General features: G+C 35.1%; 2 protein-coding genes across 4 annotated transcripts; both read right to left on the minus strand.

The window, feature by feature from the left end:
* Window positions 1-2,043: 2,043 nt before the first annotated feature.
* On the minus strand, window positions 2,044-15,676 carry LOC110701267 (phosphatidylinositol 4-kinase beta 1-like). Its single transcript, XM_021878886.1, has 16 exons — window positions 13,642-15,676; window positions 12,863-13,063; window positions 12,717-12,765; window positions 10,524-10,656; window positions 9,703-10,132; window positions 7,676-7,756; window positions 7,457-7,579; window positions 7,263-7,332; window positions 6,127-6,224; window positions 5,946-6,050; window positions 4,362-4,415; window positions 3,848-3,991; window positions 3,662-3,715; window positions 3,511-3,585; window positions 3,189-3,272; window positions 2,044-3,098 (listed from the first exon to the last, which is right to left on the minus strand). The coding sequence occupies exons 1-16, from the start codon at window positions 15,148-15,150 to the stop codon at window positions 2,997-2,999; spliced, it is 3,312 nt and encodes a 1,103-aa protein (XP_021734578.1). The 5' UTR covers window positions 15,151-15,676; the 3' UTR covers window positions 2,044-2,996.
* Window positions 15,677-17,053: 1,377 nt separating this feature from the next.
* LOC110701268 (protein trichome birefringence-like 14) lies at window positions 17,054-22,352 on the minus strand. 3 transcript variants are annotated; one of them, XM_021878888.1, is made up of 5 exons: window positions 21,995-22,352; window positions 20,043-20,217; window positions 19,357-19,677; window positions 18,351-18,546; window positions 17,054-18,163 (listed from the first exon to the last, which is right to left on the minus strand). In XM_021878888.1, the coding sequence occupies exons 2-5, from the start codon at window positions 20,194-20,196 to the stop codon at window positions 17,335-17,337; spliced, it is 1,500 nt and encodes a 499-aa protein (XP_021734580.1). In that variant the 5' UTR covers window positions 20,197-20,217; window positions 21,995-22,352; the 3' UTR covers window positions 17,054-17,334. The 3 variants fall into 3 exon arrangements, with proteins under 3 accessions (XP_021734580.1, XP_021734581.1, XP_021734579.1); XM_021878889.1 differs by having other exon boundaries at window positions 20,043-20,198; window positions 21,995-22,351; XM_021878887.1 differs by having other exon boundaries at window positions 20,043-20,279; window positions 21,995-22,349.
* Window positions 22,353-27,333: the final 4,981 nt, after the last annotated feature.

A 27,333-nucleotide genomic window follows, 5' to 3' on the forward strand; every position in this document is an offset into this window, starting at 1 on the left:
TTACCACAACCATATATGACAACATATAATGATCATATATGGTTTCAAACGGAATTATATGACCCCGATATATATCCCCTAAAATCTCAAGTCCTTTCGACTCCGGGCCTTGAAACCTACAAATTTCTCAAAAAACATGGATATTAGATTCAATTTAGGAATTTTTTGACTTTTTTACGCCCGAAAAGAAATTGGCAAAATGTTTTCCATTGTCCCTAGTACCCTCTGGGAGTCTAATTAGCTGGGTTAAACCACCCAATTTTCCTTTAAACGACCAATTTACCGGTTTACAACTTACTTGCACTGATTTCATTAACTCAAGACTACCACGAACATCTATGACAACATATAATGTTTATATACGGTTCTTAATGGCACTATATGATCTCCAGATGTATTCCTTAAAATCTCTAGGCTTTGCGACACTGGGCCACGAAACCTCCAAAATTTCTCAAAATGCGTGGACATAGCCTTCAATTTTGGAATTTTTTGACTTTTTTTTTTGGCCCGGAATAAAAATTGCCGAAATGTTTAGCATGGTCCCTAATATCCTCCGGAAGTCCAAATGGGTGGGTGGAACCATCCAATTTGGCTTTAAACGACCAATTTACCGATTTACAACTTGCATCGATTTACCGGTTTACAACGGCCAATTTAATTAACTTGCACTGAACCCGACTTGAACCGAAATTGACCCAAATATGTTTTAACCCGTCAAAACCCGAATTTAACCCGACTTGCTACTAACACGACTCGTTCCTAACCCGACGCGAATTTAACCCAACCTGTTACAAACCCGCCTCGAAATTAACCCGACTTGTTATTGACCTGACCCAAATTAAACCTGACTTGTTAATGACCCGACCCAAATTTTACCCTACCTATTACTTACCCGACCCAAAAATTTAACCCAATCTGTTACTAACTCGACTCGAAATTAACACGACTTGTTATTGACACGACCTAAATTTAGACCACTTTATTATTGTTGATCAAAGAGTTTTGTCTTGGGAGATCAAGTCGGTCCAGGTCAGCAAAAGAAAGGAACATCATCCTCAAATTTTAAAGTTAAATATAGTATGTATTTGTTGTATGGTCAAAGGAGATAATTATCTTCCTAAATTATAGACTATAGTTCCCTAGTTTATTGCCATATACATTATAGTCAAAGGAAATAATTAGCTTGATAAAAATGATAATTATCTATTTATAGTTAGTTGAACCCGAATATGATTAGACTTGGAAATAACCCGACCTGATTGTAACCTGCAAATTATTGACTTGAACATAACCCGACTTGAATCCGAGAATGACCCGACTTGGAAATGACCCAACCTGATTATAACCCTCAAATTATTGATTTGAACCGAACCCGACTTGAACCCGAGAATGACCTGACTTGAAAATGACCCGACCTGATTATAACCCGCAAATTATTGACTTGAACCGAACCCGACTCAAACCCGAGAATGACCCAACCTGATTCTAACCCGCAAATTATTGACTTGAACCGAACCCGAGAATTACCCTAACCTGAATTAAACCCGACCTACTGTTCACCCGACCTACTGTTCACCCGACCTGAATGTTACCCGTCCCAAACCCGATAAGAAATATGACCCGACTCAAGCATGGCCCAATCCAAACCAAACGCGCATATGTTATGGAATTAATCCGAATTGACCCGACCCGAGTTGACCCAACCCATTCTTACCCGACTCAAACCTAACTCGTTTACCTGAATTGCCAGCTCTAGTCCCAACCTCTTATATTTTCAACATAACAGATTTTCAAATATATGGAGTACTCTATATACTACCTCCGTTAACTTTTATTTGCAACTTTGGGTATTATTTGTGAGATATAAAATATTCCAAAGTTGCAAATAAAAGTTAATGGAGGTAGTAATAGTTATGGCTTTGAATATGAATGTATGATAGATCCTTTGCAACAGGCCACAGTCCTAGGAAACAAACATTAAAATCAGATACACGACTTTAGATGGTTATGTCAATCAAGAGCAGATGCCGCATTCAATCACCAGATCCAACAAGCTTTCAAATCCATTCATATCAGAGAGGAATGAAATTTTTTTGCATGTACATTGTGTTAATTATCCTAATCACACCATCAAACCAATTATAATAAAAGGAAAAATATTTTAGGGGTAACAAATCACTAAAAATCTACCAAAAAAATAAATAGAAAGGTGTAAAAGCAGAATATAAAAAAACAAAAAGGAGGAAAAAAAAAAAAAAGGATTTATACACATGAGACCACTGAAGAAAGAGGCCAATTTGCTCACAAAATGTATACAAAAATTCACAGTTAAAACCGTATGAAAGAAAGCTAAGATGGCACATCAAGTGCCCACTCTGGTAAACATGTTCCAGCAAAGCCATTTGACCTTCTTCAAATTGTATTCCGAAATGTACAACTTAGATGTTGGTATAGGTTAATGCTGGTGTCTGAGGTTAAGTAGATGAAAAACTCGAGACGAGCATTTCACCCTCTGCAGAATCACTATGTACAGTGTCAGGAACTCAGGATGCAGATAATGAGTGAGAGTTCTGACTCATTTTGAGCCAAAGGGTAACTGTCACCCAGCAGACAAAGCTTTCACAAGATATGAAACAAGGAAAACGGACAAACACGAAATATGATCCCTTCACAAGTCCAACCTAGTCGTCTCCACTTCCATTGAGTTTTCATGCCGATGAAGTCACAAATACTCCCATCCAGTATAATTGAGCAACAAATCAGACTGCATGGACACCTTTATCTTCTTTCTATATCCCAAAGTACTCAATGACACAATGGCAGGTACTCACCTGGACTACAGGGTCACTTAATTGACTTCACTTCAATCAAAGTTGCTTCGATTAAGAGTCATTTCCATACGAATCAATGACCTTATATGGCCATGTCCAAACTCCAAGTGTGACATCACAATATCCAGTCTAAAAGATGGCCATGTCCAAACTAAAAGTGTGATATCACAATATCCCATTTAGAACTCTCTGATAATAATCATACTGTCTTGTTCGCCATGCATCTAAGCTGCTGCTTATCAAGGATAAAACCAAGGAGACACATTGCTGCAGCACACCAATACACATTTAATTTATCAAAAAATCATAAAGATGCAACTAAACAATGAGAAAATGAGGTAAATAAAACCATCAAACCTCTTCGGTAAGACTTAAATGAAAACGTTTTCTCAGATTTTGTATAGTTCGCTGTCCACCTTTAAAGCATGGAAATCCAGAATCCTGAAATGGAAACATAGAGCAATTACACATGAACTGACATCAGAACATAAAAAGAACATACAAGAATTTCATCCAAATAACATCAGGTTTTTCCAAAATAAATCATATATTTATCTTGTCAAAGTCGCCAAGGATTAACGGAAATTATAAATGCGAAAAGGGAATGAGCATATTTCAAGCGAACACACATAAGTTATAAACATTGATAACAGAAATTATAAACATTATTTGACCCTACCTGCAGCATCTCCACGAGAAGGATTATTCGCTCTGCATGCTTGCGACAAGTGAGAAAACCTTGAATGCAGAGGACCTGAATGCATAGTATGTTTTGTTAATAAATGTCACTCATGCCTTATTTTCAGGCTGCAAGAAGAAGAGATACTTACTTTAAAATAGTCAAAAAACTCACTGGGGACTCCTTCAGCATCAGAATCCATCACCTAGGAATCAAATAAAATATATAACAGTCACATAAAGGGAAACATTAACATAAGTGTTTGTGCATACAGATCAATATAAACTAATAAAAGGATCAAGCATGAGCACAAAACAATGAAATCCTCAAACTATACCTCAAGAAGTTCACGAGTCAATTTAAAAGGCGCACTTTCAAAATTAACCCCTCCAGGAGAATTTGACAGCAAGAATCCAAAATCAATATGTATAATATGACCATCTTCATCCAACAAAAGATTACCATTGTGCCGATCCTTGATCTATGGAGCAAAAGAACAAGTACATGAAGTCAGAGGTCCATTAGTGACCAAAACATATTAGCACCAGAAGAGTCAGAAATAGTATTTTTTTAACAGGTAAACATGTTCTCTATCACAACTTCTGAAATTGAGCCCCAATTGAGGGCAGCCCCAGGGGTAACCATTTTGTGGACCCACAAAAGACAAGTGAAATCACCAATTAATCATGATATAGAGAGATACATCAACTGAAAAACTATTGGTCACATAATTAATTTCATTATGACACCATTTCATCAATTAAGCATTTCAATGGAAGTTCTCTGACATTTCAGCAAACAGAAATGGTAGCCTGGGGTTGAAAGAAGAAAAAAACAACAATTATGAATACCTGTAGAAGGTAGCAGACAAGAGAGTATCCCGCCATACTTTCCACGAAGTTCCGCTGCCAAAAATGAAACACAGACAAAGGTCACTCAGCTAGTCAAACAGGAATACTAAAATTCAAAAAAAAAAAAAAAAAAAAAAAAAAAAAAAAAAAAAAAAATAATAATAATAATTCTACATGTTGATTCTACTAAAATTTGTGCATACAAAAATCAAAAGGTCCTTATCTCTTTACCAAGTAGAAAAACATCAAGCTCTACTATATTTTTTTGATTCTACATGTTGAGTATGCCACTCAATCGAAGTATCAATACAAACAAGGTGCAACTAGAATGGGCCATAAGACCAAGTGGAAAAAAAAAACATTGATCATCCTACAAAGTACCCTGTATTAATATAATACCATGATTACCATCATGTACCAATTAACAGTCATTTAAGCTTGTTTAAAATACAACTAAAACCCATCAATATAACACCATGAATTGCGCCAGTCATACAAAAAGTTCTAGTTGCCCAGGGAAAATTAATTACAAAAAGGCTGCCCCGTTTCACGAGTACCTTCCAGCAACCACTACCAAAATTCAAATGTCAAATGGCTTGTAATTATCCTAAAAGTTTTAAAGTATCAGATTAAGCTAAAAGTCTGTCTGATTAGGATGAAATAACAAGTACAGAAGTCAAAATCTTGGTGGAAAGAGGCCCCAGGACCTAGATTCATCATAGCCTTCTGTGGCTACCTAAGACCTAAAGAAAAGCAGGGAAGTATCATGGAAGTTCTATAGGCAGGTGCGCTACGTAATACAATAGTTTTTTGTAAAATAAAATGACATTGAAAATGGGGCTGATTTGGTTGCTAAGCTTCCAAAGACTTAAAACTTGTAATCTTCGAGTTTTATTTGCATGCGCAAACCTTATAAAGCATGGATTTGTCTTTAATTAATATTTTATTTAGCTTTAATACAAGACCATAGTTAAAACCCAACTTTGCAACAAAAGCTAAATTTCCATACCTTTAACCGGTCCAAAACTGCGATTTGGTTCTAAAATGAAAATATCGAACCAGTCAAAATTTAAGATTAAGAGTGTAATCAACCCCATATACGAGGTAAAAAAGGAAACTATGTGCTTCAAAAATAACAGTATTGGATGGTTATCTACGGGAAAAAAAAAAAAACACAGAAAAGTGCCTTTTTCCAAAAAAAAAAAAAAAAAAAAAAAAAAATCAAACCAGAGAGAAATTTTTTGCGGTTGTAAAAACATTTGATAACAGCTCAAATCAGTGAACCAACATGAACCCAGGGCATATCATCTTTCCCACCATATATTAACAATCTGCAACAGCCCTTGTTGACACCGCCATAAGGTAAGCCTATATAAAGTTAGCTCAGGTTTGCCCTCAGAATTATACGGAAATTCAAAAAATGTACCTCGTGTATGACATAACATTTTACAGAATTACAGTACTTTTAAAGAGAAGAAAATTAAAGGAAAGGAAGACAAAATTGTGAAACAAGCACAATAAAGGTGACTTCTATCTTCTCCATTAAATACAAGTTTACCACAACAGGCAAGCTGTTACAATTACCTGAGCAAGTTTAAAACTTGGAGAGTTTTCTTTATACTTTGCATTGAAGAAATCACGCAAACTTGTGACATTAGAATATCTACTCTTAATTGAATGAATTGAGGCCTGTGCACAATAGAGTCAGTTAAACAGAGTAGATGATTGATAAAGGTAAAGTAATTACTAGCATCTTTATAGTTACCGTGTCAGGAATTGTCTCAATAAGAGCAGTATAAGATGAGGTTACCAAGACCTCATAAGGGCGCAGCCAAAGAGGGAGTCCGGCTTCCTGGAATATATCTGAAGTAACAAAATTTCAAGAAGAGATATCAAATATCAACCAGAACCAGAATAAAGGCAACACTAACGTGGCAATAAGTAGCTTGTATAACAGCAGAAAAGTGAAGGCCAGGACTATGACCAATTTAACACATTATAAACCAATATAGTAAACAATGAAAACATCCTGCTACAGCTTAGCAAAGATTCATCACAACAGATTTAAAGAAGAATCAATCAAGAAATGTGAGGTTCCTTGGTTTGGCCTTTATTGCACAACTGCATCTTTGTACTAGTAATATTAAACTATTAGCTAATTAATAACAGTATAACAATATAGTGTTTCAGTTTATACTTTAATCTTTTAGATGTCTTTTATGCAGTACTCCCTCCAATTCATTATTATAACACTGTTCGACTTTCGCACATGTCAACACAATTTTGATCATTAATATAATCATCTAGAAGTAAAAACTAAAAAACTGATACTATGAAAAAAAGTGTCGAGATGAAATGTGATAAAAATTGTATAAATTGTGTCTCGTTATCATAAATAAGACATTAAAAACCTCTCACACAAACCATAATCCGTAAGCCACACCTTTTTGTGTAATTATATTGATACAGATCAAAATCTGCACCAACAACCCGCCTTGAGGGAGCAAATGCCCTAGAAATCTCCAATCTCTAGAAGAAAAGCTTGGCAATAAGGTCATAAGGCAATAAATAGAAAAAATCCCTGTAAGGGTAATCTGAAGTCTAAACAAGTTATTTCCCATTAAATAAATAGATTCATCTACATGTCACACCTAACAGGCACTTGTTTTTCAGCCCCAAGCTTTGAACATTGAAGCCCACGATATCAATTTAGGAAGTAAAGTCCAAAAGCAAAAGGGTAAAGAGCAAATATCATAGCAATCAGACTATAAATTTGAGGACAATTTGACCAGTCCAACAAAGAATATAGATTCACACACAATTTCTTTCCTAGGTAGCAGAAGCATCAATATGAGGCCAATACAAATTTTGTTTAATCCGGAGTTAGTGAAGATAACACACCATAAAAGTGAGAGATAAGCTGAACAGCCAAATGCTCCTGTCTGCAATCATCACCACTTTTTACAATAACCTACAAAATTAATAAACTGAAATATCTTAATGGACTGACAATATGTATACAGAAAAATAGATACTTTAAATTATACAATGAAGTCTTTTCAAAAAGATAAGAATATAGTCACTGCATCACTTACAGAGCGCAAATCCCAACCAGGCATTGTTCCATGAACTGACAATTTGCGGATCCTCTCCTTTTTCACTTCCCAAAGTTCACCAGACAATGCATCAGTGGGCTTTGGAGGACCACCATTGGCAGCCTGCACAATGATAACAAAATCACAAGATTGACTAAGTTTACCTGTCTTTGCGGCATAATGCTGAAACAAGCTAATATTCAAGGAAGTTTTAAGAACCTTGTGTTGTGCATCTGATGATTCTTGGCTAGTCCCTTTCAGAGATAAACCAAGAGGGGCTTCGCCTTTAGCTGCTGCAGCCTGTATATGAAGTTAAATTAGGAGTGGTTCAAAGCAAATGATAAAAAGCAGGCAGTGAAAAAAGGGCTGGAAGGATTAGAAGGATGTGAAGTAATAAATCTAAATCGATAAGAAGAAAAAGTTTCTTTGAAACATACTTCATTTCTTTTATATATAAAACACTCCAATTTTCATACTTACCAATACATACCTTTGAACGTGTGAATTTCTTCAATATGTAAGAATTATAAAATTTGATATTTGAAAAGTACAAATTGAGACGAATCAAACAAGAACCCACATAGCTATTTTTCCTTGAGAAATAATCACCAAAAATAAACAATGTGTAGTGTTTGAATAGTGTAAATTTGAAAGTGTTTCATCTAAACAGAAATGAAGTATATTAGCATAAGCAAAAAGAAAACTTAGCATCCTCAGCAACAATGACGACAACAAAGAATGGAAATGGAGTAGACAACAACAATAAGATAGATCATCCCATATCAAAAGTTCAAAGAGAGGGAAATCATGAAGCCATTGTTATCAACAAGTATCTTTTATATATTAAGTTCCAACTCTTCTTCCCCATCCTGTTTCTATGCCTTCAGAAAAAAAAACTTTCAAACCCATGAGCTGCATAAAGTAGCTTTCTCGGCAGCACATGTCCCAGAAGGCCAGCATGAATATGGAGGATATAGGTAGGTAGTTTCCAATATAAAAATAATTGGAGCTTGAATAAATGAAATGTTAAATACTTTATAGCAGAAAATACCTATTCTTACCAAACTTATATAGGTAGATTTTTATTGTTCATAGCCACAAGGCCCAAATTCCAAAACTACGGGCCTAAGGGATCCTCATAAACTCAAGTACTTAAGCTAAAAAACTAATTCACTGAACCAAGCATAAACTTTTCACCTCCAATATTTAAGGTTGATACAGATCCTCAAAAATTTATCTGCACTGGCGTATAAGTTCAGTAATTAAAGGAAAAAGAGTATATAACTATCTTAAGAATAGAGTTAAAAGGGGAATTCTCAATACTGTAACAATTTGCCAATTGCCAACCCACATAATTTTCCACACAACTGAACCAATTTATTCAAAGGAACAGTACCAAATTACAGAAGCACACAAACAGTTAAATCAGTTTCTGATATATTATAATTATCACAAATAAAGCAATATCAAAATGGTTACCAATAGTGACGTAATTACGTACACACAGAAATAATGCTAAATGAGAGGCCTTCAGTCACGCTAATATCAATCTCACAGTAAAACAAATAACTGAAATGCAGGCATGTGCAACAGAAAAAGAGATAAACTAGCAAAAAAAATGCTACAAAAATTCATGAGGAATAGATAACAGTGACACTGCATTTTCAAGGGAATTAAAAAAGTTCTCAAATAGCATGCCGGAAAAAGAGCAAGAAAAAAAAGCAGAGATTAACCATTATTGCATGGATTCTTAAGGGATATAGAGCAAGAATAACACGAGAAAGAAGGAAAGAATGGAATTTGAGACAAAGGTGAGTGAATGATAATCAGAAACTGAGTAATCTAATTGCAGTTGGATGTCATAAGCAATGATATTTAAGGAATCCAGTATTATTGACACTGCAGCCAAACATCTATTGTGGTAGCTAGCTGCCCTAGGCCCATAGTAGTAGTTGTCAATAGGTTTGCTAGCAGTTAGAGGTCAGTTGTCAAAGCAACTATCCAATATAGGTGTACAACACGGCTAACAGTTGAAATGGTACCAAAAAAAAAAACATAAAACATTACTATCCTAAAGGTTAGGTTTCGAAGTTTTTGCAATATATTACCCTAAATAGAGTCAGAAATAACATTTTACTTGATCTCAAATATTACTCAACAAAGAAGTATTTGAAATAAAGTAAAACCACTGGAACGAAACCAAATAGCGTATACTGGAATAAAAAAGAGCAAGTAAGGTTTCACACCTTTACTTCTTCCATAGCTATCATACTTGGAACACGCCGATGCTCTTTTCTACGTGGCGGCGCTTGATCTTCTATATCTTCAAATCTAAGTCTAGGATCAGCTGTCAGCACAACTCTGACATAATCCTGATCAGTAAGTCGCCCAACCCTTAAAAAATTACTCTGTCCATGAAACGGTTGATCACAGCATTGATCCTCCACCAATAGGCTAACACTAACAAATTTAACTTTCGCATCCTTAAATTGACCCATAGCTCGATCAATCACTTGAGAGGTTGACTTTGACATCCTGTCATCATTATGGTAGGCCTCCTGTACCGTCCCCAATGGATAAGCCCATGGAGGAGGCTTTGGCAATAGTGCGTCTCCATTTGCTAGAGGAATTCCTCCTTTAGATAGCTTTTGCGAGTTTGATGTATCTTTGACATAACTGAAAAGGATGTATAATGTTGTTACACATTAAGAATACAGCAATATCTCAAACTAATACTCCCTCCGTCCCTAAAAGAACGACCCTTTTGGTCAAATTTTAGTCCCAAAATGTTCATCCCATTTGCATTTAAATATCCTCCAATTTGCAATAATATTTGTGCAAAATTAGCTCACCCATGTAAATTTTGCTTTTTCTACGTACATTTATTACTTTCTCTCTCTACTTTTTTGCAAATCTTATGTAAATTTCCCTTTTCAATGTACTTTTATTAGCTTTCCCATACACTTGTAATTCCAACTTAAATTTCTTAATAACCGTGAAAACTACCCAAAAGGGTTGTTTTTTTAGGGACGGAGGGAGTATTAAATACTGAAGGAAAGAAAATTACCTCGGAGCTTCACATTTCAAAACCTCCACACAAATAAGGTAAGGTGCTTTCTCTCGGGAATTTAAAAGTACAGCTTCATCTTCAGGTATATTAAGGACACGATAAACCCCTTTCCCCATAGGAAAACACACTCCTGCCAACAACACAAACTCCTTAGATAACAAATAAAAAAAAAAATTAAAAAGAAGAAAATAAACCTGGAAACCGCAATATAATAAGCACGATTAATGCATAGAAGCTGCACAGCCTAAGATATGCATAGCCACAAACACTTGAAGTAAATATGTGTGTGTGTCTTAAACTTAAAAAGAGCAAAACAAATTGAATAGTCAATGTTTGCCATGAGCATATTCAGAAGTAAAAAAGGAGTCCTCAGAAATAGCAGTAAGCCAAATTGCCAACAGGCAATAAAATTTGATACTTTAACTTCTAGAATATCTACAGACTACAGCAACAGGATTCATAATTAACAATAATTACAGTCCTATGTAAGTTTTCAAACGAAGGAACTCGCCTTTCAAATTACTCCCTTTGTCACAATTGTATATTCATATCATAACTTTGGCAAGTCCCATTAGTATTGTCAAGATTTCCACTACTGAGTACACGTGAAGACTTTAGATATGAATATCACAGCATTAAAGCCCAAATTTGCATATCCAATGTTAGACTATAGATGGTGCAACGAACTGAAAATCAGACTTGTATACTTTACTAATTAAGAGGAAAATAGGGAAAAGCTTGGAAATTTGATTAAACAGATTAATGATTTCTAACATAAAGTAGTAGATTTAGCCTACAAAGCTCATATTAGTGACTTGTGGTCACAACTCTCCAAATAGTGACTTTAGGTCACAACTCTCCAAATAGTGACTTTAGGTCACAACTTTCTCAAGGATTCACTCCAAAAATTCTGCCTACCTATTTCTTTCCCTTCCCTCTCTTTTTATACTAAGGAGCAAGGACAATTAACCCACTCCCTCCGTCCCATAATTTCATGCCTGTATTCCTTTTTGGGTGTCCCAAAATGTTATGCCTGTTTCTAAAAATAGCACATAATTATTACTTACTTTTTATTTTTCCCATACAAAATACACATATATACCCATAAAATCATTACGCACTTTTTCTCTTTTTCATACAATATTCTCTACTTTTTATTATTCTCATACAATATTCTCTACTTTTTATCTTTCCAATAGAATATTCCCCTACTTCCACCACACTCCTTAATTACCGTGTTTTTTGAGAAATAAGCACGAAATTATGGGACGGAGGGAGTAGTAAAAATTACGCATCCCAAAATACATTTTATATGCTAAATATCTATAATTGTGTAAGAGTAAAAATTATAAAAACTTGATATTGTGAAAGTATTTTATGAGACGAATCCAACAAGATCTCACTTAACTATATTTTGCTTAACGTATAACTCATATTATATGGTCAAACAAGAGTGATGAATAGTGCAAAAAGTCCATTGTTGCAATATTAATAGAACGGAAGAAGTATTAGTAGAATACCTATACTACCCCTCCTTAGGTTAGTCTATTATAGAAGGAACAAAAGGACATAAATACTGATAAAAAACCAGAGTCTCATAAACAATATGGACTAGCAAAATAAAAAAAATACTATTTTCTAATAAAAATATATATTGACCTGCGGCAAGAACAAGCACACTAGGGCCTGTTTACTGCACGGTCTATACCAAACCGTTGTCTGTTAATTAGTGGATTTGTTTGGTTTGATTTATAGTTTGAAATAAATAGTTTGGTTTCAACTGCACCATATGCATCATAATAAGAGTGATACAGCCACTTAAAAATCCCAAGATGTCAAAGTGCAGCACAGCAAAATTGAGCTTATCAACAAAGCCTTAATGATGACTCTTCCACATCAAAAATCACACATACACATATATCTAGTTTTGCGTTTGCCTTGCACTTGCCACTTCATGTACTTTCTACAACTTAAAGATGATATTAATCCAGAATTGGAGAGCATGACCACAGGCAACAAATGAGGTCTTCTCTGCTATAGTTTCATCAATTTCCAAAATTTTCAAATCTTTAACTCTATTGAAACTACAAGGCAAGAAAGTGATATGGTGACTGGAGCACATTTCAAAACTAAAAATCAATTCACAGGTATGTTGTTAACAAGACATGATTAAGAGAAAATCATTGTTACCTCCACTAGACTGAGCTTCAGCCACATGGGAATTGATCTCTGCAAGGGACTGGAGATATCGGCATTACATATCAACAACTGAATACATGAGAAAACTAGACTGCAATTAAAGACACAATACAAATGTCCAAAACAAAATAACCAACCTCACGCAGTGCACATTTGCGATCTTCAATTGGAAACACATCCACTAAGCCAAAGGAAGTTTCACATAGTGCATGTACAAATTCCAGAGATTCATGATATGCTCCTTTACGGAACTGTGACGCAGCACCATTTGGTAGTGGAGGCTTCGAGGTTGTTTTCTGATTCTGTTGCGAGGGGGAACCAACTGAACCAAGATTTTTCTGTCACATTAAATGACAATGCAATAAAGATAAACATGAAAAAGGATAAGATAACAGATACAACAATAAATAATTAATCAAGATAGCAATAAGGAGGGAATACGTGAAACCGCTCAATAATCAACAGTCATAGACATTACAATCTATTCACTCCTCCATATTCAACAATTTTAAAGCAGGAAAAACAACATAAGTGTTACAAAAGGCCATATGTCTTTCAGTTTGCCAATAGCAAAGCTCTTAAAAATACATATATCATTATCATCATCATTACATTCAGCCTGTTTCAGCAAAAGATGAATGTAACAAGAACTGTGTAAAATACACATTAATATACTATAATTCTGTAGAATAAGTTGAGCTATTGCAAGCAACAGTCCACATTTCTATACATACTACTAGAAATTTCCCTGCTCTAACATGTACACACTTCAGACTTAGAAAGACAATCAAAGGTCACACAATCTAACCAGACAGTTTAAATCAATTAAAGCCACACACTAAGCACAAAAGGCTAATATTATATCTACGAAACCAACACTTAAGATTCAAATGAAATATCAAGATAGTCAACTAACCTCTTTTATCTTTTTTAGGCCAAACAAATCAGAGTCTTCCACGGATCTATCACGATCTCGAAACAACTTGCGAAAGAAATTTTCTGTTCCTGGACTGCCTTCAATACTATTGGCATCTAAAGTTGTAGTCTTTGCCTCTTCAGGATGTACACGAAACAACCTGCGGAACAGTGGAAAATCTGAAGGTTCCTCCTCATCACCATTGGCATGAACCTTGTCTTCATCATTGAAGACGTCGTTGCCATGTTTCTTCACCTCGGCCTTCTCTTTAAAAAGTTTGCGGAAAAAACCTTCCTTCTCATCATCTTCATCATCTTTCCTCTCCTTACCATCTTTCTTATCCTCGGATTTTTCCTTGAATAACTTCCGGAAAAATCCTTCTTTATCATCGTCCTTGACCAACTTGGAGCAAACTTTATCTTCATCTTCATTTCCATCATTCCCATCCTTTTTGTCCTCAAATTTATCCTTAAAGAGCTTCCTAAAAAATCCTTCCTTCTCTTCATCATCAATCAACTTTCTACTCCCGTCCTTCTCTTCATCATCATTTCTCTCATTTCCATCCTTCTTATCATCAAACACTTCCTTGATTATTTTCCTGAAGAAATTCTCTTTCTCATCATCATCTATTGATCGGGAAACAGACCTCTCTTCAGAATCACTCTTACTATCACGAAATACCCGCTTAAAAAAACCCTCAGAACTGGCTGTCAACTCCTCATTCTCATCTTTACTATCTCTCAACAGCCTTCGAAAGAATCCATCCTTCTCCGAATCATCATCTTCTTTCTCAGCTGACTTCCTAAAGAGCAAAGCATCCCTGACTTTCTGCCCTGGCATAAACTTCTTAATAAACTTGTTATTCTCATCAGGCGACATCTTCCCACCTTCATCTCCCACATTAGACCCTGATGAGGGCGAGAAAGTGAACGACTTCTGCAATGGGGGTGATGATGTCAATGACAAAAGCCGCTGCTTAGAAGAAAGCAGCTTGTTAAGCATCTGATTCTTTCCTCCAGACCCCCCAACCACCTCATTCGGAGGCCTAATAAGAGGTGGCCACTCCCCCATCAACGTGGCCGCCATTTGACATTTCTCTTGGATCCTACTAATCCCCTCATTATCATCAGAATCCTCAATCTCAGCCATCAAAAACCAATGCACCTTCAATGCAATCTTCAACGACTTCGATGCCACATCAATCACAAACTTATCCAACGAAGGACTCGGTTTATGCACCATCATATAACATATTTGAAACAAATAGCTCTCGATTCCAGACAACGGAAGCGTATACATTCTATTACACAAGTAATCCCTAACACCTGAGTGTTCATGCTTATACAAGTAACTAACAGCAATCCACTCACAGAAAAAAGCCGAATCGAAAAACCGAATAAGCCACCCATTTTCCCCAACAGTTTCACTACTAGCAATCAAATTATTCCTAGTAATCTCCCTAGGAAATTCATCCGGCTCCCCAATAGTTATCCCTAACAATCGAACCATTTCCTCAATCAATCAAAAAACCTAATACTACCATTAATTCAACAAAACCCTAACCCTAACCCTAAATTTCATCATTCTTCGCATTAATTCAACAAAACCCTGGCAGACATTGACGACTGCCAGGGGAGATAAATCAACAAGTTTTCTTCAAATTATCAAATAACAATAATCAAACAAACAAAATTCGATTCAGTTGAACTATTCGATGCAGTTGAAGAAATTCAAATTAAATTACAAAAATAAAAAATGATGATGAATAATTGAAATTGATGAAGAAGAAGATGATGAGTTCGTTTGGATCGGAGCTTACAGATTGTAGAGAGAGAAAGTAAGGAAGAGAGAGAAAGTAGGAGAGAGAAAATATCGCCGGAAATTGCAGAGAGTGGTGAGAATTTCCGATAAAACGACGGTCGCCGGCGTCGTTGGGAGGAGAGAGAAAAAAGAGGAGAGAGAGAGAGGAAATTTGTTTTGATTTTTTTTTTTAGAAAAGGGCGGAAGATGGGACGAAGGTAGAATTTTTTTTTTTTTTTTTTTTTTTTTTGGTGATTATTCGAAAATTTAAATGATAAAAATAAAAAAATAATAATGTGGGTGAAATTTTGAAAAATGTTAAAGGGTGCTAAAATGCGCAGGGTGCTAAAATGCGCAGGGTGCTAAGGTGAAGGAGAGGAGTGAGAGAAACGTGATAGACGGAAATGATGATTGATGAAGGCGTTAAGTGAATGTGAATGTGACGACAACGTATCTGATTCTGGTATTCTGTAACTGAACCATCAAGGTATCTCGTGATTTGTTATGTTGGTTCGGACTTGGGCTATAAGACTCGGCTCATTGGGTCTGGGGTTTTAGTTATGTTACGCGGTGTGATGAGGTTGAACACATGTATGTAATTAATGTAATTAATTAAGTACACTCTATAAGATCTCAAAAGCATATTTGATTTCGGCTGGAAAGAAAAGGTGCGGAGCATAGAATATAGACATATAGTGCTTGAGTAGTGGGTAAGTATAAACATGTTAAAACGCTTAGTTAAGTTGGTTTTAAGTTGGGTGGTTTTTAATTTTTCAAATTGAAATAAAACGTGATCCCTTAAACTATACTTCGTATAAGGTTGATGTCGGAATTGAATATTTTCTAACCTTTTTGGATTCTAATTTTGTACTCGACACTAGACATTATGACTAATATAATGATATAATATATTATAACATTTAATCATTTAAAGAGGTGAAAAAATTAAGTCAATTATGGTATGTGAATAGTGCAAAAGTCAAAGTAATGCATTTAAAAAAACGGAGGAAGTAAGATTGATTGTTATTGAGTTTGTTTTGGATTGAATCAGATTTTTCTAGGTCTTGCCGTCTTGGCAAGTATTGTGACACAAAATTGCAATGTTAAGAAAGAATACTTACAATTCATAAATTATTATTTGGTTGTGAAATTGTGATTAACTACTTGCGAAGAAGTACAACAAATGCCTCACTTCAGTCACTCTCACTCATATGTTTATGGCACATTGGCATCTTAAGTATGAGGATTTGGTACACCCTTTCCTAAGATTGAGTAATACTACCTCCAGTCCAAATTACTCGCAACTATGGGGTATTATTTGTGAGATATAAAATATTCCAAAGTTGCGAGTAATTTGGACCGGAGGTAGTATGTGTTGACACTAGGAAGTGCAAGCATAACACAACTATGGTAAAAGATACTATTATCCTACGTAATAAAGGGTTGAACAACGAGATAATTAATCGAGGACAGATAACAGATCAGTTTTACTGGTTGTGTTCTTCATATACTGTACTCTGTACCTCTTCAATATAAAGAGGCTTCTCATTATCAGCAAAATATCAGGCAAGATTGAAGAACTAGCGGCTCTTTTACCAGCAAAGCCGCATCATGAGACTTGACAATAAATCATCAATTTCAGATGACATTATAATGTTAGAAATGATTGTGAAAATACATCAACCTGAAATTTCAGGGTATGATAAATATATAGGAAGTAACAGCTTTCCTAACCTAATTAACAACTTATGCAATCTCCTCTAGCTTATAAACAACAGATTTCACCCTAATTTCTAACGTGATAAACATAAACAATGGCGTTGTCAAATGCCATGCATGGCCACTGATATCACTAAAATGGAGTTTAAGATTACATGGGAGGTGAGAAACAACCTATAACTGGGCAGCAAGTATTTCATTCCATGTGTCAGGAATTCCAGGTAGGCACCAGTGCAGGCAATCTTGTACTCCAGAAGATGCTTTTACACTATACCTTGATATATGCCCCTCGTCTCTCAGCTGAGAGAGAGCCGTTATATCCAACAAATTCACCTTTGTGCCCTTAACAGCATTTGCAATAACCTGATCACTTGACTCCTCTTGACTTACTTCACTCCCTCGAGCCAAAGGAGTTGTGTTCTCACAGCTCCCCCCAGTATTCCATTCCCCATTGAAGAAATGCCTGGGTGAAATTGTCCGAAAAAAGGCCTTAAGCCTGGGATGAGAAGGAAGCTGTGAATCAACCCATTTTGCAACACTATGAATTGTTAAATTCTTAGCATTCCCGATCATCGCCAGCCTCCTGTTCTGATTAGGTTTCCCATCAACATACATCACCCATCGATTTGCATTTACTTTACCCCGGTTCCAGTGATGGCCCGTATTAAGAATCAAAACATCAAACTGGTGGAGATACTGCTTCAAGAAAGACGGGGGACGGTCCAAATGCATAGCTACTTCTGAGGCGGGGTCATTACTGTTCAGAGGCACTAAGTCACAGAGGCAGGATGACCAGTAGTATAGTATTGTGGTGTTGGTTTCCGGAAATCGAAAGGCCCAGCCATTCGGACGAGCAGCACCGTGTGGGGCACTTAAGCCATACTCTTTTCCCGCATCTTGAACTTCAGGAATATCTTCACCACCAGTAACCATACACATGAGAGACTGAAATTGTTGCCTGCCTAAGGAATCGCCAACAAAAGCAATCGTTTTATCCTGCATTCTGCAAACACAAAATGGTTCAAATATTTGCACCCGGGCAATAATTCACATCTATTCATTTCCATGCATGGTTCAGAGAAGAAAATGAAATGGAATGAAACCACCAATTATGAGAGCCCTTCGGCCCAACAAATATGAGAAAATTACCCATGTTCTTTAAAGCAGAAGTTAGATCAGAGATTCCTCACCTTTTCAAAAATGCAGATCTTTCAAACTCCGGCATGTCACAATTTGCTGGTTGCCATTTATAAGTTTCATAACCAAATTCTGGGCGTTGTGTTAATCTACAAGCCCACATATCCGATAGCCAGCGCTTACATTTAAAGCCAGAATACAATGGTCGTCTTTTATCAACAACCCATCTACCCTTTGCATAGTTACAAACTGTCAAGGGAAACACGGTATATTAGCATAGCACTACATACTTGCAACTTGCAAGACTGGCAAAAACAATGCAAGTTTCCACACAATTTCAGGTTGATCGCCAAAAACCCAAAGGATAGGCAGTTTATAAATAAATGTACACACGAGTAACCAACACTCATTGCCACTTTCCCAGCTACCACAGATGCAATAAATATCAAAAGAAAACCAAATACTTCGTAGCTTGTATAAACCTAGCAATAAGCAGTAAGTAATGGAACTAATACAAATTGAACTGCCAATTCTAAAGAGGCAGCCAATATGAACTGGGTAGCACAATCCACGTATCTCTACATATGGCATAGACAAACAAGAGTCGTCCAGTGCTACATCTGAGAATAAGAGTCCAACCAATGGTGGGAACCAGAGGTTAGAATCCAGCATATTTGTATCATTATCTTGGGTAAAATCAGGACCATTGCAAATTAGAGATATTGAAACAAAAGCAAAGTCAATAGAAATCTGATGGAGCGCTTCTAAATCATAAAAAACACATTCGGGCCATCAGTCACATCTCAAAACAACGAGGCAAATTATAATCGCTAAATAATATCCTGTACATAAAAATGCTTAAAAAAAATGGTACGCCATTAAAGATTAAAACCAACAATAGGAAGACAAGGCAACAAGCGCAAGAGCAGTATTGCTACAAATAAACGATAAATGAGGTCAAGCCCAAGATATAAATTCAGGCATCAGCAAACATTACCACACATCATGCATTATATTAATACAAAAGGTAGCGCTTAAAGCTTCAAGAAAAGTAACTACCTTTGTTACCAGATGAAAAGTTTTTCCCGGTTGAGGCTTGTGGAACCCTGACGTCTTCTATAATCACAGAAGACTCTTCAGCCAAAGGCTCTGTATTCTCAACAACAGGTATCTGCGGTTTTTTTTTATCATCTATTTCTTCTTTATTCTCAATATTAAATATATGTTGCTCTGTCGTCTCTGTAGTTTCCTCTGTTTCTATGTTTACAAGTGTAGATTCTTGAACAGGTTGATCTTCTGATTTGTTAAGATCTACTGGCTTGTTGAGATCTTCTAGTTTGTTGAGATCTCCAGAGGTGTGTGAAGCTACGTCAAACACATCTGAATCAAAAGCAATTAGCATACATCAGAGCAGAAGACAATAAAAAGAGAAACCACAACAGCAACAGCATCCTTTAAAACACCCACTCCACCAATCATTTTGTAAGGAAAAACAATCGTATTATTTAGGTTTGCCCAGAGAAGAACATATAATTGAGTTGTAACTAAGATTATGTAGACTGTACAACGCAAATTTTCATAAAACTTCTAAATAAAATGATCCTATCCTATTAGTCATTTCTTCAATAAATGGGAAAAAGATATTTAATGCCTCAGTCACAAAGCACTCATTCCATTAACACTAATGGAACAAAAACAAAACTATTGATGAACCAAAAATATAGAAGATGCAAATTGGCACAAACCTGATGGTAAAATCAAGTGATCTTGGGACGTTATTATATTTGTGAAAACAGGTCTTCGTTCATAAGACCAAAGAAATACGGTCATACATACAACTGCCAACAGAGTAAATGAGAAGTGTTTTCCCCTGCCTCTCTGGATGGTTCCTCCCTTCATTTCTGCAAACACACAAACAGCCTGTCTCACCACATCATAGCGCAGAACAAATGATAAGTTATGCTGCACACCGCCTCTTTAAACTACAGAAGAAATTGCCATAAATTAGAGAATGATGGGAAAAGCATGTTGTATACATAGTACATTGAGCTGGTAGAACAAAACTTAGATAATTGAAAAAAATGAGATCATATGGACCACGGGGTTTCCAATTGATAATGATAGCATGCATGTGGATTTCATGAGGGTTCCCTTCAAAAGGGCATAAAGGCATATAGCCATAAACAAAGAGCCAAAAACATGATTAATATGAGAAACAAGTGTTAAGATTAATTATAATTTAATTTGATGCAATCTGTTGTAAAACTATTTGCTTATGACAATTCATGTTAGCCGACCACAAATCATTTTGGGACTAAGGCATTGTTGTTGTTTTATTTGCTTGCATAGATAAATTACAACATGCTACTAGCTAAATCCAATAGCAAAGTCCCGATACATAAACCAAACTACAGACCTACAGTACATCAGATTGTCATTTCCCTATATAATATCCAAATCAAAAAAGGTACTCGGACATAGATTTAGCAACAGAAATACCCCAACATAAATCCAGCACAAGATGGTTTCTAAGGTCTAAGGAAGTCAAGATGTGCACAGCCTTACCTCAAGCCAGTACAAACTACTACCTAATTCATTCTGATGAAAATCCCACAAAACCCAAGTCAACAAGTTGAGGAATCTAGCTCATCCTTACAAAGTATCTTATGCTTAATTTAACCATCACGTTGACATCATGGAATCTAAACTATAACTAAAACAAGAATAATACAACTTCTAATCCTTAGCAAATTCTCAAAGAAGTAGTTTTTATACCAACGATTATTCGTTTTTTTTTTTTGAAAGTAACAATTATTCTTGTTTATTACCCATTTCTATAATAAGCAAAGCTTGCTTAACAGATGTTATCATACGAAAAAGGAAGTTGAGACAAAGATAATTCGACAAAAGAACTAATCATAGTCATATTAGTCACCATCAACACAGGTAATCTCATAACAACTTTTGTTTCTAAATGCTCAGTTGCCTCCTGAATTCCAAACTTAGATTCGATAACAAAATGTTTAAGTTAAACAAAAAAAAATTACTTACTCTCAGAAATTTTTTTAACCAATTTCATGGCTGACCAATTCAATTACATGAACAGGAAAAAAAATACAGGATTAATTTCCCAGAAATCAAAAAACCCAAATCATGCATATTAAACTCCCAAATTAATTGACTTAATCAACATAACAACATCCAAATTCAAACCTCCCTCCTAAAAACGCAATTGGAATTTAAATTAAACAAAATTCAAAATTTCACCTAAAAGGGGTAAAATTTACTGGATGAATGTAAACATTTGTATTACACTAAATCACATAATAAGATGCATCATACATCTGAAAATTTGAAAATTGATCCAACCCATCAAATAAAAAACCCTTATCTTCCCAATTTGGTACAAATCACCCCTAAATTATCAAAAGCAATGCCGTTTATTTTATATGCTTAATCAAAATCATCAACCATGAATGAATAAGATCAATTTTCCTACAAGAAAAACTCAAAAACAGTAATCAGTAAAACAAAATGCATGAAATTCGATACGGGTAATTTCTAAATTCGATTAAAAATCCCAGAACAATGCAACATTCAGCTTCAAAGTTCCAGAAAATAACAACAAATCTGGGGTTCAAAAACAAAAAGGGAAAATAAAATAAAATTACAATCAAAATGATTAAAAACAAAATACCTGGGTAAGATTATATTCTTCCTTTTTATGCAAGGTAAAGATGAGTCAAAAGATCGTAAATTTTCGCTTGATTTGGGTTTAGGCTTAGATTTTTCCAATCTAGAGAGAAAAGAAAGGAGAGAGATTTGAGGCGCACAAAAATGGCGCTTTGCAGCAGAGCCCTTGCTTTATGGGTGTCTAATGGTATGTTGCAGCAGTAAACAAAAATAAAAAGAACATGAAATGGAAATTAAATAAGAAAATTGTACTCGTATTAGTAATCTTCTTTTTTGAAGCAATATTAGTAATCTTCTATATTTGTTCAAAAAAAAAAAAAAAAAAGGTAATCTTCTATATTTATAAAATTAAAATAATATGGGCATATTTTTTTTGAGATCCAACTTCCACACCATTTATTATTACCACTTAGATATTGCCACGTAACAAAATAATTGATTTTTTTTGTAATAATTCATTATTTTATTTTATTTTATTTTATTTTATTTATTTTGATATATTTTAGTTCGTATATTGGTTCATTATAGTAATATGATGTTACTTATTAAATCGTCACAAAAGAAATCATGATACTTATTTGTTGCCTAAAAAAATACTTTGTATAGGGTTATCCTTTTAGCTTTGCTCATGTTGGTAACAAAAAAACACATAATCAGCACTATGATAAAGGAAGATTTAAGTACGGAGAAATTTAAACACCATAATCACATGTAATTGTTTTCTTCTCCGATAAAGGGTAATACAAAGTAGTATTATGGTAATATTTTAAAATAGCTTTGTTGTCCTTTGTAATAACCCTATAAGAAATACTATAAAATGTTTCATTGTCGTTACAAATACGTGACTCGACAATTTATTATATCATCTCTATTCTATAAATAGTTTCAAATACTACCTATGTCATATACGGAGTACGAGTATATGTTACTCCCTCCATTTTTAAATACTTGTTTCATTTTTTCATGCACGGAGTTTTAAGATATTGGAAAAAGTAATAAAATATGGAGGTAGTATGGTAAATAAAAAAATAAAAATTGTAAAAAACCAAAAGTAGTGGAGATGATTGAAGGAGAGATGATATGGAATTAATATTATTGGGTACACTTGGTGAGAAAGATTAATTAAATATAATAAAAGCTTTCCAAATAAAGAAATGTAGCAAGTATTTATAAACGGTTGAAAAAGAAAAGTAGAAAAAATATTTAGAAACATAGCGAGTACAAGCGAGAAAGATAATTGAAAAGTTTTGAAAACATAAAGTACGAATAGGACTAGAAATGAAAAAATGTGTGGAGGACAATAAAGTTAGGGTCTGTTCATATTTACTGAACTGAGCTGAACTGAACTGATTGGAGCTGAACTGAACTAAGCTGAAATGAATATTTTATGAGAAAGGGAAATTAAGAGCTGAACTGAACTGAACTGATTGGAGCTGAACTGAACTGATTGGAGCTGAACTGAACTGAACTTATTGGAGCTGAACTGAACTGATTGGAGCTGAACTGAACTGAACTGAATTAAAAATAAGTAAATATGAACAGGCCCTTAACTACTCCATGATACATTTGCGACAATGAATTCAATTTAGGGAGGGAGTGGTTATGATCTTTGACTACTAGGTTCAAATTGTCAATTAACTATGGTCTTAATTACTCCGTACAAATTAAACAATGGCATGTATAATTAAACCAAATAATGCTCAAATCATGAGCTTTTATGCATAGGTTGTCATAAATCAAATTATGATCATTTTTAATTTTCATTATCAAATTAAAGTTGATTTTGGTTTAGTTGACATTTTACGATTTTTTGTTTTCAATACCATTCCAATTTAGCTTGACTCTGTCAAAAACCTCTTGTGGACTATTGATTATGGAAATGATGGTTGATGGAGTTATATTTTCGTTGACATCAATAAAGCTTCCATCTTGTTCGTTAAAAAAAAAATCATCTTGTTTGTTTGAGGGCACAATTAATTCATTGATAATGAATCATGCAATTCTATATATAACTCCATTTGTTTTTTGAAAATTCGTCTTACTATACATTTGTGTAGTTTTTAATGAGTATCTTTGACCATGAATATTTTCGGCTATGTATTGTGTAAGTTTAGAAAATAATATATTTGGAAATTTTTTATATTTGGAATCTAATAAGATTCTACATGCTAATTTATTTCTATTATATAAATCATAAAATATGGTCAAAAATATTTTTTTTACAAGTTGAATATATAGTGAGTCAATTTTTAAAAAACGGAGATAATATGTTTTTGTTGTTCTTCATTAATCTTTATTGCATCCATATAAAGTTATTAGTCCTCGGACGGACGTACACCATTTAATTTGCTTAAAACTAGCTATAATTTCATTAATATACTCCGTAGATTATTTAACGCAAAACATAACCTGTATGTCACCTTTTGTACCCTCATCTAACAACGTGCAAGGTGTAACCCAACTACCTCTTCTCTATACACTACATATAATTGAAGTTGGCCATTGGCCAATATAAACTTGGTGAAACCTACCTAACGTAGTTGCAAGACCACTTCAAAATTAATGAATTTGTAACACCCACCAAAAATGAACTTAAATAATTATGATAATCATCAATTAATTAATGTGAAAGTAAAACTAATTAAACTCTTGTTTAATAAATTCGGCCAATAAACATGTCTACATTTTCTTATAATTGTGGAAGGAAGACGTGAATGTTGTTATCAACTTATATATGACAAGTGTGTGGAATTTCCGGCATTGGACCACTATTTTAATTAAGATCCACTAATTATGACCAATTGTTGCAACGCATCTAGTATAATTGTAAAATTAATGATTGATTGTAAGGAAGAGAAAGACATGGAAAGAGAAATGTCAAGCCAAATACTTTGTATGTTTGTTGAAGGAAACATTTTTTGATTTGTGACTTTTGAAGGCATTTTTTTTATACATGAAATTAAACAAACAAACTAAAACACATTATAAAAGGAAGATAAACTACTAGCTATTAGCCTTGGTAGCAATGATATACGCCTTGCGAACTCGTTCCCTTTGAACATTGTGGATGCTACACCATGTAAAGGTTTTACTAGTTCGATGAATATGTATCATCCACCGTACAAGAAAATGAATACAAAAACAAGTGCAGTCGTGTATGTAAGTGTGTGTGTCATTTTAAGAATTTCCTTGTTCTCGATCAAATGTGCTAACTTTGTTGGGCTGTTAGGCGATTTGGTAAAGAATTTATCATCCTGGAAAAGTTTTTAGTAATGGCAGCATATGAATATATAACGTTTGACATCCACAATATAAAATTTGATATGGACTGAGCCGCAGTGTATGTCATTCACACTTGATACAAATTTTATTGCAAAATGAACATGATTCAATCCAAAATGATCCGACTATTTCGTTACTTTAATTTACTCTTAGACCACTTGATAACTTGCTATTTGATACGATTTTAGGGTGTTTTGAACCTAGTTTACTTGATATAAATTGCGTTTTGGTTCATTTTTACTCTATTATTATGCAATTTTTGTGTATCCTATGCTTCACGGGTTGTTGGTGTTTTTGTTGAGATTCTAGGTTCAAAAGAACGACCAAATGGAGCCCATGGATACAAAGCCGAGGTTAGAAGCAAGAAGATGGATGAAAGAAGCCAAGGAAAGGAGCATTATAGAAGAAAAGATGAAAAAAAGGGGTTTAGAAGACCCTGCACGGCCGTGCCAGACCTTGCACGTCCGTGCAGGAGGTTCCAGAAAGCTTCAGCAAGCTGCCAAGGCCTGCACGGCCGTGCTTAATCTGGCACGTCCGTGCAGAAGAGGGTGCACGACCGTGCCAGACTTTGCACGTCCGTGCAGAAGTGCTCCAGAAACTCAGAACATTCTGCCAAGGCCTGCATGGACGTGCCAAATTAAGCACGTCCGTGCAGATGTAGCTGCACGTCCGTGCCAATATCTGCACGTCCGTGCGGAACTGCTCGATTCTTAGCAGTACGTTCTGCCTCATTTCTGCCCCCTCTGCACGTCCGTGCCAAACTTGGCACGGCCGTGCTTAGCCTTGCACGTCCGTGCCAAATCTGGCACGTCCGTGCAGACCTGCAGTCGAACTCCTTCCTTGTTTTCTCCGTCCTTTTTATTTGGGGGTCATATAAATACCCCTTTAGAGCTCATTTGCGGGAGGAGAGGCAGTTTTTCAGAGCTTTTCTCTTAGTTTGTAGTCTTAGAACATTAAATTCTCAAATCATTAGTTAGTTCTCAATTATTAGCTTGGAATTATTCAAATTCAATCATTGTAGAAGACAAAATCCACCATTGTTGCTCACCTTGAAGCTTCATAGTAACCATTTCTTACTCATCTTTTCTACTTCTCTTTACTTTGTTGTTAATTATTTGCTAGTTCTTGCATGTTTTGGATTGTTAATTAGCTTAATCCTTAGTTTGAATTTGTTCATGAATTGCTTGAAATCTTTAATTGCTATAACCCCCATGGATTATGAGTAGTCTAAATTCTAGGGTTTGGGCAAAACCCTCAATGTAGTCACTAATTACTTGTTGCATGTGCTAATTTGGTTGTTGTGGGATGTTAATTAGTTGAGCTTAAGTGGTTTAATTGCTTAGTTCTTGTATATGGCCATTGCTAGAACTATTTATCCAAGCTTTCTCAACGAAGGATCGAGAGATGAACTTGAGTTAGCTCCCTTATGCTTGATTGACCCGAAATGCCATGAGAATAGGGATTACCGGTCAAGGGAATGTTTATGTCATCGTGATTATGCTTTAACACTTGTTTTATGCTATGTAACCACGAGAGTAGGTCGTATTCATGATTCAAGTAATCCCTCTAGCTTGAGAGAGTAGTTGGGTGCTTTAGATGACTTCCCCTAATTTATCCCATTAATTTACCTTGATTGTTGCATGCTAATTGTGATTTGTGATGAAGTTGAGTGGTATAACCCAAGCCCTAGATTCCTCTTAATATTGTTAACCTCCTCTTAGCTTAGTTGAATTGTGTTAGAAGAAGTTACTAAAAACCAACCCAATTTAGAATTCGTTTAGCTTATTTAAACGGTAGTACTCGGTGGTTGATTCAACGCCTCTCTTGGGTTCGACCCTTTCTTACCCTTACTATTGTTAGTGAGACCAAGATAGGAATTATTATCTTTGGTAGGCTCGACGACGGCCTATCAAATTTTGGCGCCGTTGCCGGGGAGGCAAAGTCACATTGAATGTATTATTGTTGAATGAGACTAGATGTGTGTATATGTATAGTAGTTTTCTTACCTTAATTTTTGTTTATGTGTGTTTAAATTGCGATAGTCATTGCTAACGTTTTTCT

This window comes from Chenopodium quinoa, unplaced genomic scaffold (genome assembly GCF_001683475.1).
Source record: "Chenopodium quinoa cultivar QQ74 unplaced genomic scaffold, ASM168347v1, whole genome shotgun sequence".
Lineage (NCBI taxonomy): Eukaryota > Viridiplantae > Streptophyta > Magnoliopsida > Caryophyllales > Amaranthaceae > Chenopodium > Chenopodium quinoa.

Bases quoted from the DNA above. Each gene is read 5' to 3' on its own strand.
- LOC110701267 (XM_021878886.1), bottom strand. From the start codon at position 15,150: ATGGTTCGATTGTTAGGGATAACTATTGGGGAGCCGGATGAATTTCCT. The intron at 10,657-12,716 runs GTAACAATGATT...TGTTGTTGGCAG, and splicing joins TGAAGCTCAGTCTAGTGGAG to GAGTGTGTTTTCCTATGGGG. The intron at 6,225-7,262 runs GTGTGTTATCTT...TTGTTACTTCAG, and splicing joins GCTTATCTCTCACTTTTATG to ATATATTCCAGGAAGCCGGA.
- LOC110701268 (XM_021878888.1), bottom strand. From the start codon at position 20,196: ATGAAGGGAGGAACCATCCAGAGAGGCAGGGGAAAACACTTCTCATTT. The intron at 19,678-20,042 runs GTTTGTGCCAAT...CTTTTGATTCAG, and splicing joins TCACTTGATTTTACCATCAG to ATGTGTTTGACGTAGCTTCA. The intron at 18,164-18,350 runs GTGAGGAATCTC...TTGTGTTTGCAG, and splicing joins AGATCTGCATTTTTGAAAAG to AATGCAGGATAAAACGATTG.